The sequence below is a fragment of the Haplochromis burtoni genome, unplaced genomic scaffold (assembly GCF_018398535.1).
Source record: "Haplochromis burtoni strain Fernald_Lab_line unplaced genomic scaffold, NCSU_Asbu1 Contig_97, whole genome shotgun sequence".
NCBI lineage: Eukaryota > Metazoa > Chordata > Actinopteri > Cichliformes > Cichlidae > Haplochromis > Haplochromis burtoni.
The window spans coordinates 760,140-775,461 of NW_024582458.1; the positions used below are offsets into that span (position 1 = coordinate 760,140).

At 42.3% G+C, this 15,322-nt stretch overlaps 1 protein-coding gene across 2 annotated transcripts; it reads left to right on the top strand.

The window, feature by feature from the left end:
• The first annotated feature begins 479 nt into the window (after positions 1-479).
• Positions 480-11,614, top strand: txnrd3 (thioredoxin reductase 3). 2 transcript variants are annotated; one of them, XM_042222901.1, is made up of 16 exons: positions 480-889; positions 1,480-1,540; positions 2,519-2,628; positions 3,267-3,374; positions 3,809-3,881; positions 3,983-4,165; positions 4,249-4,391; positions 4,745-4,860; positions 5,708-5,933; positions 6,160-6,252; positions 6,663-6,739; positions 8,236-8,392; positions 8,730-8,837; positions 9,091-9,186; positions 9,295-9,429; positions 10,623-11,614. In XM_042222901.1, the coding sequence occupies exons 1-16, from the start codon at positions 773-775 to the stop codon at positions 10,683-10,685; spliced, it is 1,866 nt and encodes a 621-aa protein (XP_042078835.1). In that variant the 5' UTR covers positions 480-772; the 3' UTR covers positions 10,686-11,614. The 2 variants fall into 2 exon arrangements, with proteins under 2 accessions (XP_042078835.1, XP_005933534.1); XM_005933472.3 differs by having other exon boundaries at positions 484-889; positions 3,983-4,102.
• Positions 11,615-15,322: the final 3,708 nt, after the last annotated feature.

Consider the following 15,322-nt stretch of genomic DNA (forward strand, 5'->3'; position numbering starts at 1 on the left):
ACACTTACCAGCAGATGGCGGTAGACACCAGCCTGTAAGCGTTACAGGACCCACAATTAGACAAGTAATATTCACAATAATGCTGAAATACTCAGGGGCTAGGGGCTCACACGGTTGTCAACTTAGCTTTCTGTTGCTGTCAAACGTCAACAATACATCAGTACATTCCTGTACAGCTCCTCTTCAATTCACTCCTGTCTTGAATTAGGATTAGCTGTCTTCCGGAGACGCCTGTAGGCCCCCAACTTGTGTTAGCGTCCCCTTAACTGACAGTTGCTACTTATTTTTTACGTAGATGCGCGTTTAATTCTGAAATACTTTATTTTAAGCGGAATATTTTGATTGCATAACAGTTCTTGTACTTTACGGCAGGTAATTAGCCGACCCTGTGACGTTTATAGTTAGATGCGTTTTATAGCACGAGGTTTCCCGAGCGGGAGGGGTTCTTCTTGCCCGTAGTGATTACCAAGGGAGCTCACGGTGAGCGCGGTGACTCAGATCGAGCGCACCCACCGTAACGAGACAAGAAATAGTAAAAGACGTTTGGCGCGGTTGATAGACTAGCTGCTGACAGCAAAGGGAGTAGATCCGGGGATAGACCCGCGGCTCGAGTATATTTTTTAGAAGTACTTTCTCTGGGAAACAGACTTAAGAGATTTAGATCTGTTCTCGAGTTTGTACAGAGAGAGGCGGTTTGTTCGTTGTTTTTCACCAGCCGTAGCCAGCCGTCTACCTAAGCTTGCCCTGCTCAGGCAGACGGAAATATCCGAAAATGCCTCCCGTCGAAAATGACAGTGGGAAGAAGGAACTCAAATCTCAGATACAAGCGCTTATCGACTCCAATCAAGTGATTGTGTTCAGCAAAAGCTACTGCCCATTTTGTGTAAAGGTAAGGCGTTTAGTTTGTCGTAGGCGGTAGAGGCTCCGCGCCGGTCAGAAACTTCCACCTTCTCCCGCGAAGTACACGGGCTTGGTCTAATTGCTGGTTTGGCCTTGCTGCGTTAGTACAGTCATCAACTTTGGTGGCTAGAACTTTACTATTACGCATAAGCTCGCTAAATGACAAAAACAAGACCGAACAGCATAGCCTTTAATGTAATTTACGTTAGGTCAACAATGGCAGAAGATAAATATCCAGTGTTATATATTTAAGCCTGGGACGCTTTAGCCGCCTCTGAACCAGCTCCTTGAAAAGTCAGCTTTACATATCGTATTGTTCTTAGTTAACTCTGCTAGTGATTCGCTACAATGTGCAGTAAATTCTGAACGCACTGTATTTAAAAGCTGCGCTAATTTATTTAAAACTCATACTTTTCTCCCATTTTTAAAATGCTGCCTTCTGCCGCCATAACCTGGACACAAAGGCTTACCTGACAGTTACAAGATGACATATTTGTTAGTATGAAAATGTTCTAACGTGTGGACAAGTTTGTGTGCGTTTGATGTAGGATTAATCTTTTACCTTATTTGTGTTTTCAGGTCAAAGACTTGTTCAAAGAACTGCAAGTCGAGTGCAATGTGGTGGAGCTGGATCTTATGGGTAAGACGAGCATTGTGAGGTAACTGATAGCCGCTGTGAGGGATATTTAATGTGTTTGTCAGCAGCTGTTACACTCCGTGGCTGCCCATAAGTAGCTTTATGTGTATTATTCAGATCGCGAATGACTATATAAAAAAACAGCTGGGAGTATTGTAAAGTAAGTGCTATATAGTTAGCTATAGTGTTGTATCAAGTTTTCCATTTAAAGGCTTAAAACTGCAGATTATTTTGAGCAAAACAAATGTTTCACTTCTTACAGCAAATAAGTTACAAAGAGGCAGGTATAAACAGGGGACTGACAATCTTTGTCTGTGACCTGGTATAACTAAAACAATACATGTTTGTTTGCTTTATTAGCTATGCTAACATTTTAGTGTAGGTTTTTAATAATTCACTCATGACAGTCCAGCTGCTTGTTTAAGGCTTGTGTTTCTAGTTTGTCTGTTGAAAGCCTCTTCCTGTTTAATGTACATTTTGCTTTGTGCTGTCAGTTTCAAAGCCCCTAATTTCATATATAACATTTTCACAGTAGTTAATTCGGTTTTCTGTTCACATATCGGAAACGTTGTCCTATACTGGTTCACGGTCTGGGCTGTCTTTGCAAAAGCACAAAATGTGCTGAGTCATTCACCGAAGATGGCCCTGTGCCATTATCTCAGTGCACTCCTACCTCACTGCTCCTGTCTTGCTGAGTTAATTACCAAGGTTTAATGCTAGAGGTGGGTTGCACGTGGTGGATGTTAAACGTTAATCGGTGGAAAACCTAACAAACTTAATTACCAGAGGCTATAATTGGTCATAATGTGCAGTAAAAGTCGGCACAGGATCAGCTAAGGAAAGTGTTTATTACAGCAGTACACATTCCAGGTTTACCCTTCCCTTTTGTTATTTGTATTTCATTTGCACATCAAAGATGGTATAAACGCACGATGCATGGCTAAGTTTCAGCATGTGAAAAACTTGCCCCCCCCCCTTCAGATAATGGGACAAGCTACCAGGAGATGCTGCTTGAGATGACCGGACAGAAAACGGTTCCTAACGTTTTCATCAACAAGAAGCACATCGGTGGCTGTGACAAAACATTACAGGTAAGCAATGAAAGTCGTCTTGCAGCTCAGATGTAACTTGTTTTTTCTTGTAACTTGCCTCTTCTCATAACAGAAATGGGTTGGTTGTTTTTGTCACAACTGGAAAGAGGTGAAAACAAACCATGTGGTTGTCAGCGTATGATGCCACTAAGCCAAGCTGTGAAAAACTCATTGAAAATGTAAAAAAGAAAAAGGTTTATGGTGATTATTCCATCAGGGGTGCATGAACAGGGTGAGCTATGTCGTCTCATACACTTCATACAGCTGCAGGAAAAAGAAATAGGAAAAAAACACCACTGTTTCAAATCTTTAATGAAAATATTCAGAAACATTCAGTAAAATGGCTGCAGCTAATCTTTGTAGACCTAGTTACTTGTAAATAATAATGTTATCCCGACCGGTAGCATCCCCCGGAGACTTGAATGGCAAAATTTCCCTCTCGCTTAACACACTGCTGATACGAATCCACGTCAGATAATGGGTGGCAGTGCTAATATCTGACTTGGACTGGGATATCTGTTAATAGCAACACCTAGTATGAAAAGGCTCAGTGTACCCTTTGTTTGTTTGTTTTTGTTTGAAATGATTAGCATTGCTAAGTGCTACAGTAACAAACGTTGTGTTGCTGTTTGTGTCAGGCCCATAAAGACGGCAGCCTGCAGCAGCTGCTTAATGGCGATAATGAAGACTATGACTACGACCTGATCGTCATCGGAGGCGGCTCTGGAGGCTTGGCCTGCTCGAAGGTGATGTCAGAATTCAGTATTTAGCTCTGATTTGACTGCTTTGTGTGAACTGGGATCCCACAGACAGCTGTGCTTTTGTACTTGTGTGGGGGTGCAGCTGTAACTTTGGTCACCAGCAGAATTTTAGACATTTGCAGGCTTTTGTCTTTGGAGGATTGTTAGTGAGATTTTCACACACTTGTATGATAAACGGGGCACAGGACAGAAACTAGAGTACCAGTGTAAATGACAGGAAAACAGAAACCTGTGAAAGGCTAAAATGTGTTATCATAATGAAATATAGTGCAAGGTGGTTCTTGATCTGTGGTGGTGTGGTTGGTGATTTCTCAGAACTAGTGTGAAACTATTGCTGATGATGTAATTCACTTACACCACTTCTATTTGCTCCATAAAACTGTGCAACACAGCAGTAAGATATAATCTTTTAACAACAGGAAGCTGCTACACTGGGGAAGAAGGTCATGGTGTTGGACTACGTTGTGCCCACACCAAAAGGAACCACTTGGGGTATGATACTTCCTTTTAGTAAGACTTTTGACGCAGGGTTTGTCTGGATCTGTTGTGGCTGCTAAACGACAGTTTTGCTGTGTTCTGGCTGTGACGATCAGGTCTCGGAGGAACGTGTGTGAACGTAGGCTGCATTCCCAAGAAGCTGATGCACCAGACGGCCTTGCTGTCCACGGCCATGCAGGACGCGCGCAAGTTCGGCTGGGAGTTTGATGAGACAGGTGAGGGCTCAGGGGACCGACCCAGGAGGTCACGCAGGGGTGACATCACACCAGCTTGCCGTGGTAAATCAGAGGCGAGCCCATTTAGGAGGCACCCCGTAGTCTTTCAACTGCTTCTACTGATGAGTGTCTTTTTCTGTCTTCAGTGAAACACAACTGGGACACGATGAAGACCGCTGTTAACAACTACATTGGCTCCCTGAACTGGGGCTACAGGGTATCACTGAGGGACAAGAATGTCAACTATGTCAATGCCTATGCAGAGTTTGTGGAACCACACAAAATCAAGGTAACCGACTGCTTTCAATGAAAATGAATCTTCAATAAAGTCATGCAGAGGTTTAGTCGTTTCATAACTTAACAAAGTCTTCGTTCTCTGCTTCCTCATGTTACCATCTCGCAACCTGTTACTAATCTGTATAAGCTGTCAGCTTTGAAATCATCCTGTTGAATTAACTGTTATTTTTGTGTCCTAAACAGGCTTTTCAAAAATACTTATCGGTGTTTAGAAGTTGTTGGCTGTCGTTGCAATCACCTCACTAGTTGCACAAAAAGCAGATTTTTCAGAAACATCCACTACATTGAAAAAGCTTCCTGTTATGTTGCATGTGTGTCAAAATATCTGTTTGTGTTTCCTGACAGGCTACAAACAAACGAGGGAAGGAGACGTTCTACACAGGAGCCAAGTTTGTTTTGGCTACGGGTGAGAGGCCACGTTACCTGGGCATTCCCGGAGACAAGGAGTATTGCATCACCAGGTGACAGCACCGTGCAGAGTACACAGAATCTGACAATTTGTGTTATAGTGTGTGTGAGTGACTGAAGCTCCACCCAGAGCTCCTTTTTAGACCAGTGGATGGGTTCATGGCTGAAATAAGTGTCACTTCCTTAAGGTGTGATCTCTGAAAACAAACCTGCCCTTTAGTGATCCAGCAGGTTGTTGTGCCTCAGAGCAGCCGTCTGTCTGCCTGCTCTGTGAATGCTGACGTGAGATTATCCTCGGGTGTCTTTGACGATTATGCTCCTGTCTTGGCAGAGAGGCTCATTTATTCCACAAGGTCTTAAACCAGAGCTGGCTGAACAATGTAAGAAACAAGCCTGGGCTTGGTAGGGTTTATTCGGGGATTCTCTTCGGATCTCACAGCTGTTGTTGGACAGTCTGCCAGATTTGATACTTTTGTTGTCAGCTACTGAAATTAAGCTACACATCCTATAGCTCACACCTGAAAATAGGATAAGCAATAATACGGGATATGGTTGGATTTATTTGTTGTGACATGAAATATTTAATTATTTGAAAATCTTTGAAAAAAAGAAATGAATTAAAATTTTGAGTGACCAGCTTGTAGGAGCAGAGTGCAGGGCAGCACTGAGCAACATCATGAACCTTGTTCTATTAAATAATCCGCAGTGTGGCTCAAGGCTTTAAATAAGTATTAGACAGCATCTCTCCACACCCTGTGAGGTAAAAAGAAAAAATAACCTGAAGGTCTAGATCAGCAGAAGCAAGTGTCACACCTGCTAAATTCTTTGTATGCAAAACTAGCTGCACAAAAACCTGCTTTAACCTCACCTTGTTTTTGTTTGTTTGTTTTGTTTTTACAGTGATGACCTCTTCTCTTTGCCTTACTGCCCGGGGAAAACTCTGGTGATCGGAGCGTCCTATGTGGCTTTGGAGTGTGGCGGCTTTCTGGCCGGCCTCGGGCTCGACGTCACCGTCATGGTACGGTCCATCCTGCTGAGGGGCTTCGACCAGGACATGGCCAACCGCGCTGGTGAACACATGGAGGGGCACGGTGTCAAGTTCCTCCGTAAATATGTACCCACAAAGGTGAGCGTGAACACAACCTGCTGTTTGTGATTTATCTTATTGATCTCGGAGTATGCCTACATGCAATGGTAATAGCTGTAATCTTTAATGTTGTCAGGTCATGTGCTTAATAGGTCAACATTAAAAGCCTTTGATTTATAGTGAACGCAGGAGGTGGTCAGTAGACTCTGATCAGCATATAGATGAATGATGTTTTAAGCCTTTTCTCTTCAATTATGTGTGTCAGATAGAGGAGCTTGAAGCAGGAACTCCTGGCAGGCTGAAGGTGACCGCCAAGTCCACAGAAACCGACGAGATCATCGAGGGAGAGTACAACACTGTATGTATCGCTTCGGTTTTCCTTCACCCCTCTCTCTGCTCCGTCGTCATGTATTTCCGCCAAAAGAGTAAACGGTTTCTCTCACAGCTTATTTCTGTGAAAGAAACTACATTTAGTGTTGCAATAATCACTATTCTGTGGTCACTTTAATATTAATCAGGCTCCGTAGTGTTTAGGGTACTTTTCTCTCTTCTTTTTTTTTTTTTTTTTTAAACCCCCATTTTTACAGTTTAACTAAACCAAAGATATGATGATTTTACATAATCTGTGATATGTTGAGATACTGCCATGTAGTCATCAGCTGTCATGTTAGTGTTGAGAAGATGCCATGTCTCTGGAACAATTGGCAATGACAAAGGATTAATATCACACTGCATTAAAGCTAACAAGCTGGGGTTTTTGTTCTTCAGGTGTTGATCGCAGTGGGCCGAGACGCATGCACAGACAAGCTCGGCCTGGATAAGGCAGGAGTCAAAGTCAACCCAAAGTAAGTTCAGTATGTTGTTACTGCCGAGGAGGCCATGTTTCGGGTGTATTTGCACGTGTCATTAAATCATCATTAAATTTGATAGGTCAAACTTTTTTGTGGCTTCTGTAGGCATGTAGAGTGGGGTCGTGGTCTGAGAAACTATGATTGTCACAATCTGGTGTGTATTGCCAACACATGGAAATTTTAAAATCTTTATATGGTATTAGCCAGTCACATTTGACCTCTGGCCGCTCCTTCATGGTCAAATGAGATCAAACTTTCATAAAATGTCATCTTTAAAACTATTTTTAAAGTCTGCATCCAAATATCATGTGAGACTTGACCTTTGACCTCACATTTACATTTCACATCCGTCTTTCTGTCCAATTGGCCCCGAAATGTGTTTCTTGGAATGAGATAGAAATATACTGTAGTATAATATTTTAGTCCACTGCAAACTTCTTGAAGACCAGAGAAAACACAGTGAATATACAGAAAATACAATTAAAAGTAAACACCGCCCAGGGTGAGCTGGCTTGATTTGCTCTCGGAGTGCTTGTACGTGTGTTCCCCTGTCCCTTTAATACTCGCAGTACAGTCACAGTGATTCAGCAGTTCTTGCTGCTCAGGGCTCTCTGCCTGGTGTGAGTGTTGGGGGAATTTGGTGGGGAGGTGAGGGGTGGCTTGTGGGTAAGATGAGAACACTGCTGTAAATCACATTGGTATTAAGTGACAGAACAAAGGAAGTATCTATATTAAAAAAAGGCTTTCTGTTCTGAGTTCGCTTGTTTGTTTTTGAAAGAGTAAAAGTATAAAATTAGGTTTGGAAAAACATTCTTACAGACTGACACCTCCTGCAGGTCATTATTGATGCTGTTGATACCAGCATAGAAATGCAGTGTTTTCTAGAAGGCTTTCTTTTCACTCTTGTGTGAATAACTGAATGGCTGAGCCTGTGTTGTGAGGCCTGTAGGGATTAAGACGGCATGAGTCCAGCTTTAAAGAGTGTTCTGAGTCTCATGACCATAGCAATCTTTAGTTGAAGCCCAGCATTAGCCAGAGGGCTTCTGTGCTCAGGGGCCTGTGGCTGTTCTGCTCCTGCGCAGCGCAGATCCAAATCACTGGCTACTGCCAGTGATTTGGATACTACTACAAGTGTGCTTCTCCTTTTTGCTAAGTATGAATGACCACATAGCCAGTTATCCATTTCTGCTTTGTCACTGACACACAAATGTTTATCTGTGTGGTGCTCTCTAACCTTGTTTCCTGCAGGCTTTTTGCTGAGTGTATAACTCTTTTTGGTGCTTTCTATAACGGTCCCCAGTCATCTACACAATGTCAGGCTTATTGTAAAGATTTATTATAAAGAAAATATCTGTCATTCACAGTTAAAATGATTGTGTAATTTTCTATTATTGTTGCACCCACTTAACTTTGAACTTCAACACTCGGATATTTAATTTAAAGTCACAAAACGGGATAAAAGTCTTATGCTCGATGATCCCATCCTGCAGGAATGGAAAGATTCCTGTGAATGATGAAGAGCAGACCAACGTGCCCCACATCCATGCCATTGGCGACATTCTGGAAGGCAAATGGGAGCTGACACCTGTAGCCATCCAGGCTGGCAAGCTGCTGGCTCGACGCCTCTACGGAGGATCAACGGTCAAAGTAAGTACAATGTGACTGTGTCATGATTTCTGACTGTCATTCTAAAATCTATTTGTCCATTAAACTACAACCAACTCAATACTACCAGACATAAAGTGTCTGAACAGTCTTAGTACCTATTTAAGGTGCATAAAGACCTGTTTCATAGGATGGAAACTGAATGTTAAGGTGCCATTAAGACTAATCTTATTTTAAAGAGGTATATTGTTAAAATCTGAAGTAAGCCATTGAAAGGGAAGGACATAAAGAAGGTCAGAGTGTTTTGTGCTCCAGATGATGAATCTGGTGTTCCATGACAAGATTTTGTTGATCACTAACCAAATGCTGTTTTTTGCAGTGTGACTACATCAATGTTCCCACCACAGTCTTCACCCCGCTGGAGTATGGTTCCTGCGGTCTGCCAGAGGAGAAAGCCATCGAGCTTTACGGCGAGGAAAACCTCGAGGTAACGGCTGGATTGTTGATGACAGACGAGGCTCGGCTGACTGTGCGCTCTGGTCGCTGCTTTCACATTGAATGAAACTGTCTCTAACTTACTTGGTTGTCACAGGTTGCCATCAAGCAAATACATGCGTTTAGTGTTTTATTCCAGTCATACAAACTCCTCAGTACATCTGTGAATGCGAGCTGACGTTGGACCGCAGAACTGCGTTTGTTTTGAAGCTTTTACATTCATGTGTTTCTGGTCTCATGTTCAGGTGTATCACAGTCTCTTTTGGCCTCTGGAGTTCACCGTGCCCGGCAGGGACAACAACAAATGCTATGCCAAGATCATCTGCAACAAACTAGACAACGTAAGATCAGAGCAACTAAAATGCAACCGACAAATGTGCCTGAATCTGTGGCAGCCACCAGCCTGAGCTCCTGATTTATTTTTTTTAATTGTTTATGCCACACTGCAGGATCGAGTCATAGGTTTCCACTACCTAGGACCGAATGCAGGAGAGGTGACGCAGGGCTTCGGTGCAGCCATGAAGTGTGGCGTCACCAAAGAACAGTTGGACACCACCATTGGCATCCACCCAACCTGTGCTGAGGTAAAAAGACAATGCTGCTACTTTATTTACTTGGGTATCTTCCTGTATTAGTGGACTGCCTTAGATCCTGTGTTTATGTATTTAGGATGGGGTTTGTTTTTTTTGGGGGGGGGAAAGACATATAGCCAGCATCCGAGAATCGGTCCAAACCGGGCCATCTGTAAAAGTTATCACCACCCTGCCAGGTTGGCAGGTGGCATGGACACCAAACTGAATATGAGAACAAGGCAACACAGGATTTTTAAATTGATACCACAAGTATATCTACTAAAAATCTTGAGAAGTTTAAATCTCAGTGACCTTGACCTAAAGGTCAATGGTGTGGTTTTCCTTTTTTTTTTTTTTTTTTTTTTTTTTTGTCTCCTGTCTCTCTCTCGGTCTCCCGCCCTCTCCCCCTTTTTTGCTTTATTTAGTTATTTTCCACGGTTTTGAGTCATGAACTCTTCATAGTGTTTTCAGTTCCTTCTGTTCTCTATAATTTCAGCAAAGTTTTAATGACGGTAAAATGAATCAGTTTTTCATTGAGGCACACTGCACAGTTCGGTGTCAAACCACTCCAGGTCCAGTATGACAGCTAATAACTGTTAATTTCCACAGCATGTTGCAATAGTACTTTCGTCAAGCCAGTAGGAACAGGAAATGACACTGGAGCTGCCTTTAGCACACAAACTGCACAGCAAATATGCTGAAGGCAGAAAGAAAGCTGTGTATGTCTGCAGTTGTCCTATCAGACGGCCAGGATAAGACACCAGGTCCAAAGAGCAGCCATAGACGGCTTGTTTAAAGTGCTTGCTGTCTCTTTAGTGGTCTCACACTTTTATCTTGGGCTGGAACAGGATATTCATCGTGTGTAGAACTTGGTAGATCTGTGTGTGTGTGTGTGTGTGTGTGTGTGTGTGTGGTGATGCACGCTTGGGAATAATTGGTGTAATTAGGGGACATGATTATTCATTATGTTAATCGTGCTGGTGCTAATGGCAGTGCATTAGGTTGCTGAGGATCCTCTTGTTTGATGGGTTTACATCGTATTTCATTTTCTGACGGTTTAGCCCAAATATGTTCATCTGAAACAAACGCAGTGCATTGATGTGACAGCCTGGTGTGAAGTTTCATGTTTGGCTGTAGATGAGATGAGAACATGCCTGTGGCATTAAAGATGTTAATTATGTTCCTGTGTCCTCTTTACCTTCTAGGTCTTTACCACTCTGGAGGTGACCAGGAGCTCTGGTGGAGACATCACACAGTCCGGTTGCTGAGGTTAAACCCTGCATGTTTAGCAGGCTGCTCTCACGTTAGACTCCCCTACTAAACCTTTTCCTCTTGACTCCCAGTCAACCTTTAACTTCAGCCTCACCTCTAGCCCCTCCCTTTACAGGGCATTTATTTCTCAGGAGCACCTGAACGTAAAACTCTCGGTGTGACTGGGAGCTACGAGGTAAATGGAGATGGTCAGGGCTGAAGATCTGCGTGTCTTCTGCTCTGGCTGAAGGAGTCTGATGTGAAAGCTGCCTGCTGAACAGCGGGGTTACTCTGCTAATGTTTCTATTGGGCCCCACCAGCGTGTCACTCTCGGAGAAGCCCAAACACACACCATTCCCGAGTGTGTGTGTCTGGGCTGTTTTTGACGTCCTTACCCGTAACCTCAAATAATTAGGTGGGCAAGGATCGATGTCCCTCTGTAGAAGCACCTGATGGTGGCCCGAACCCTTCGTCCAACCCCCCCACCCCCCAGATTCATCTATTATAAATTGGCTCATTACCAGCGTTTGAAAGGATGCACAATTCTGGTGCGTGCATAGGTTAGCACCATGCCTTCATCATTCCATACATCCTTCGTACAGGTTTATAAGTTGACTTATATGAATATACATGTCTTTGTCAATATTTATCTTTGCTTTGTGAAAGCACCAGAGTTTTCAGTTTTCAAGAGAAACCTGTGATGCATCAAGAGCCTGGAGACTGTTTCAAATAAGCGAATGGCAAGTTTCCACCTGGATTGCTCTGGTCGTGTTTTTGCTCAGTTTGTAATTTAATGACTGCTTGTTGCATTGTGCTGTCTCGTGCGTCGTTTGGAAGACGCCGCTCCCGTTGCTGTTGACGACATTTCATCTGTATAAATGGCTTGTTTGTTTGTGTGGAACTTGTAGAGTCTACTCAGCGTTAAATAAAGGCATGTCTATCTTCAGGTTTCATCTGTCTTTGACTTGTGTGACCCAGTTTGTGTGAAATGATTTCAGGATTCCCACAGAGCCTGCTCACAGATTTCCATTTAGTTCAAGAGTAATAAATGTAAAAAAAAAAAGGTACGAGTTACTCTTAGTCATACGGTGCTTGATAGTGTTTCTGCTGAAGGATATGCTACTTAGTAAATGTCATAGGATTTAACTGGACTGATATTCACAACACTGGCAATACACTGGTGTACATGGTGTGAACTGGTTAAAATGGGACTTTAAATCTCTTGCATTGTAGTTAAACTTTGCTTTTAGATCAGTAGCACACCACACTTTTTAATTTGTCATTTATAAAAAATAAAAAAGCATGTTAGCCTGGCAGTACCATCAGCAAACATCTTTTTTCCTTCTGCCCAAAAAAGAGAGAGAACACAATTTTGATTTTAAGAAGTATCCATAAGCTAACAGACTTTACAGCTGTTAGACCATTGCAGCTTTTGCTATCCTGGTCCAACTAATAGTCATATTTGATTTATTTCATTTTGCATTATTGGAATCAGAACAGTCAAGACTGGTGAACAGGAAAGAAGTTTGAGAGGAAGTTAATAGAAGAAGAGGGATGGAGAGAAAAAACACAGAAAATCTGCTTCATCACCTGCTGGGGAAAAAACACACCATGTGTGCTTGTGTTCAGAAGGTTTCTCCATCTAAGTTTTTAATAGTAGGTGTGGGGAGCCACAGCCCACCGCAGGGGGCAATTGTGGCACCCACCTAGAAAAGACCGGGGTCATCCAGCAGCCACAAGGGGCTGCAGCGGTGATCCCGCAGGCTCTGCAGGCAGGCAGCTACACCAGAGTAGACCCAGCCCCAACCAGGGTGAATGTAGTCTTTCACCCTTAAATCATCTTTGTTTCACCCTGCATGGTAACCATATAGTGGTCAAAATGCAATGAATGAATTATGTAAATACTCCAAAAATGTAGCAATACATAGTAAAGCTAATAATAATGGTTTTAAAAATGCATTTAATCTCTGCATTTTTCTTTTTGCAGTGAACTCATTAAATATTTTCTGTGAGTTAATGTCCAGTTTTCCATTTATTTATGTCATACCACATAGTTCCAGTGGTCTCGGTGCTGAAGTAAGCAGAGGCGGATGTTTGGCGTGTTGCATATATACACAGGTACACCAGATGAACATCATCCCGTTGAAGTGGTCAGCCTATTCATGTGGCCTGCATCAGAGAGCCACGGGGAGATAATAGCATCATTTCCTCCAGGTTTCTGTGGGACTATTCAGCCTCCACAAGTGGCGGTTGTGATCAATAGCATCCAGGCTGGTGTGAAGCCTTTGTTGGGTTCACCTGCTCACATCTGAAAACGCTGTCACCTGCACGGCTGCCATGACAACAAGCGCTTTGATGAGTTATATTTGGCGGGTAATCATTTGTTTTAGGGAGTGTTGTGAGCTCAGTGATTCACTGATGTTTGTTATACCAAAAGCACTCAAAGGCAGAGGCCTCTCTAAAGGTCTGTGAAGCTTCTGGTGTTGGTTTCTGAGCTGAAATGTCCCTGACTTCCTTCTACCTGAATCATGCTCACTTTAGGAACAGTTTATTTGTGCATGTAAAGCAATGAAGAAGGAGTGTATGACATTACCACTAGCTCAGGTTACCTGTCTACACATCAGTGCTGCTTTGAGAAACTGACCTTCAGCTGATATCAGTGGAGCAAATTCTAAACAACTTCAAAACCAACTCACTGTTTCACGTAAGGTGTTTCCAACCCCAGTACTGAACTGAAATCATACCATGGAAATTGCATTGTATTGGCAGTGTAGTGCACACATTAGCCATCAGTTAAAAGACAGCTTTTGTTGATCTTTGTGACAATTTGTGCCTCTTTTTTTGTTTTTTTGTGACTGATTAAACATAAGCATACAGTTATATGGGGTATTTATAGTTTCTTTTATGGATATTTTTTCCCCTTCGAAGTTATTTTGCATCTCTCTGTAGTTATGTGACGCCGCTTTGTGCCTTTCGTTGATCGATTCCATTTCTGTAGTTGTTTTGCATCTCTTTGTAGTGCTTATGTGTACATTTATTGTACATCTTTGAAGATGTACAATAAATTCCACCTTTCTTTGTTGTTTAAAATCCCTTTGTAATTGTTTTTGTGTCTGTTTTTTTATGCTTGCAGTTGTTTAATGTATTGTGTATACTCCATCTCTGTTTGTTTTTGTTTACAATTCTCTGAGGGTGCTTTATATGTCTTTGAAGTTGCTTAGCGTCTCTTTGTAGTTGGTTCGTGTCCCTTGCTAGCATTTTTCATCTTTTTAAGGGGTTTTGTGCATCTTTGTGGTAGTTTTGCATCTTTTTGTGTGTATCGTAAATCTTTTTTGTAGTTGTTTTGTGACTCCTTGTGCGTTTGCTTTTACTAAGTTTGCTTTTCATCGTTGTCTTTTTGCATTTCTCTGTAGTTGTTTGAGACCTCTTTGTGGGTTTTTCTCTTTTCTTTTTAGGTTGAATTGGGGTTTTTTTTGTCTCTTTGTGGTAGTTTTATATGTTGCAGTTTTGTGTAGTGTGTGAAGTCTTTTTGGTGCTTATTGGGCTTGTTTGATGTGTCATAATGGGCAGACATCATCGCTGTCTTTGTTCTGGATCCCATTTTGGCTGTGTCGTGTCTTTGTATTGGTTTTGTGTCTCTTTAAAGCTTCTTTTAATATTTGTAGGTATTTTGGCTCTCACTGTATTCCAGTCTGCAACAGAATAAAGGCCACTTACAAGTGAAGAGATTGTTACTCAAAAGGCTCATTTGTTTGTAAGTGACCAAACTTACAGTTTAACAGGGGATCGAAGGATTATTTCCTCGACTGTAACCCTATACTCTCCAGTGACAACAGCTCATATATGGTGGCAACGTACCTGTCCTTTGCACAAAGGCTGCTCAGAAACAGCCCAAGGTACAAAAAAGAGCCCAAAACTTCTCGGAAGGAACCAAATAAGGCCTCCTGAGGCTCCACCTCGCATCTCAAAAGCCCCAAAGATTCAGCTGCCAACTTCCTGATGTCAGACACCATAGCATGTCCCAAGAGAGGCCATGTTCATGCCCAGTGAGTCAGTGCTATTATGGAGGCATGTGCGAGACTTACACAACAGAAGGCAGCTGCTTTTAATACTGTGGTAATCAGTGGGCTTCTTTTTACTGTAGTGCCACTTTTGTGTGTTTGTGTTTTAATGTCATCCCTCTTCTTAATAAGCATTGATGTTAAAAACCATCTATGTGGTTGTGTTTAGCTGTCCCATATAAGGGTTTAACACAAAATATACTTATAGTATATCTAATGCATCAAGAGTGGTCAAAATAAACCTAACAGTGATAAAATGTCTTGTAGGGTTTGTTTTGTTCAGTTTTTTAACTTTCTTCTCAGAGGGTCTTGCAACAACCAACTTGCAGTTTCAATAAAATGTGTTTTATTTTTTTGCTCAACCGCCCTCAAATAGGGAAGTGACATTAGAAACAGATATCTAGACGTGCACAATCCACAACTGAGTCAAGTTAAATCTCCTTACTTCCTGTATTATGGCTAATGTGCGTCTGTAGGAAACGAAGAGCCCTGTCATTGCATTTTAAAAATGACTCATTTGTAAAGAGGTGGCGATGAAGCTGGGAGCTGCCAGCAGGAAATAGAAACCTTTGATGATATGTGGAGGGTAATCA

What these genes read in the sequence shown, in the direction of transcription:
- txnrd3 (XM_042222901.1), top strand. Translation starts at nt 773, where the DNA reads ATGCCTCCCGTCGAAAATGACAGTGGGAAGAAGGAACTCAAATCTCAG. An exon ending in GGTGGAGCTGGATCTTATGG is followed by an intron (nt 1,541 to 2,518) that starts GTAAGACGAGCA and finishes CCCCCCCTTCAG; the next exon opens with ATAATGGGACAAGCTACCAG. An exon ending in GGAGTCAAAGTCAACCCAAA is followed by an intron (nt 6,740 to 8,235) that starts GTAAGTTCAGTA and finishes CCCATCCTGCAG; the next exon opens with GAATGGAAAGATTCCTGTGA.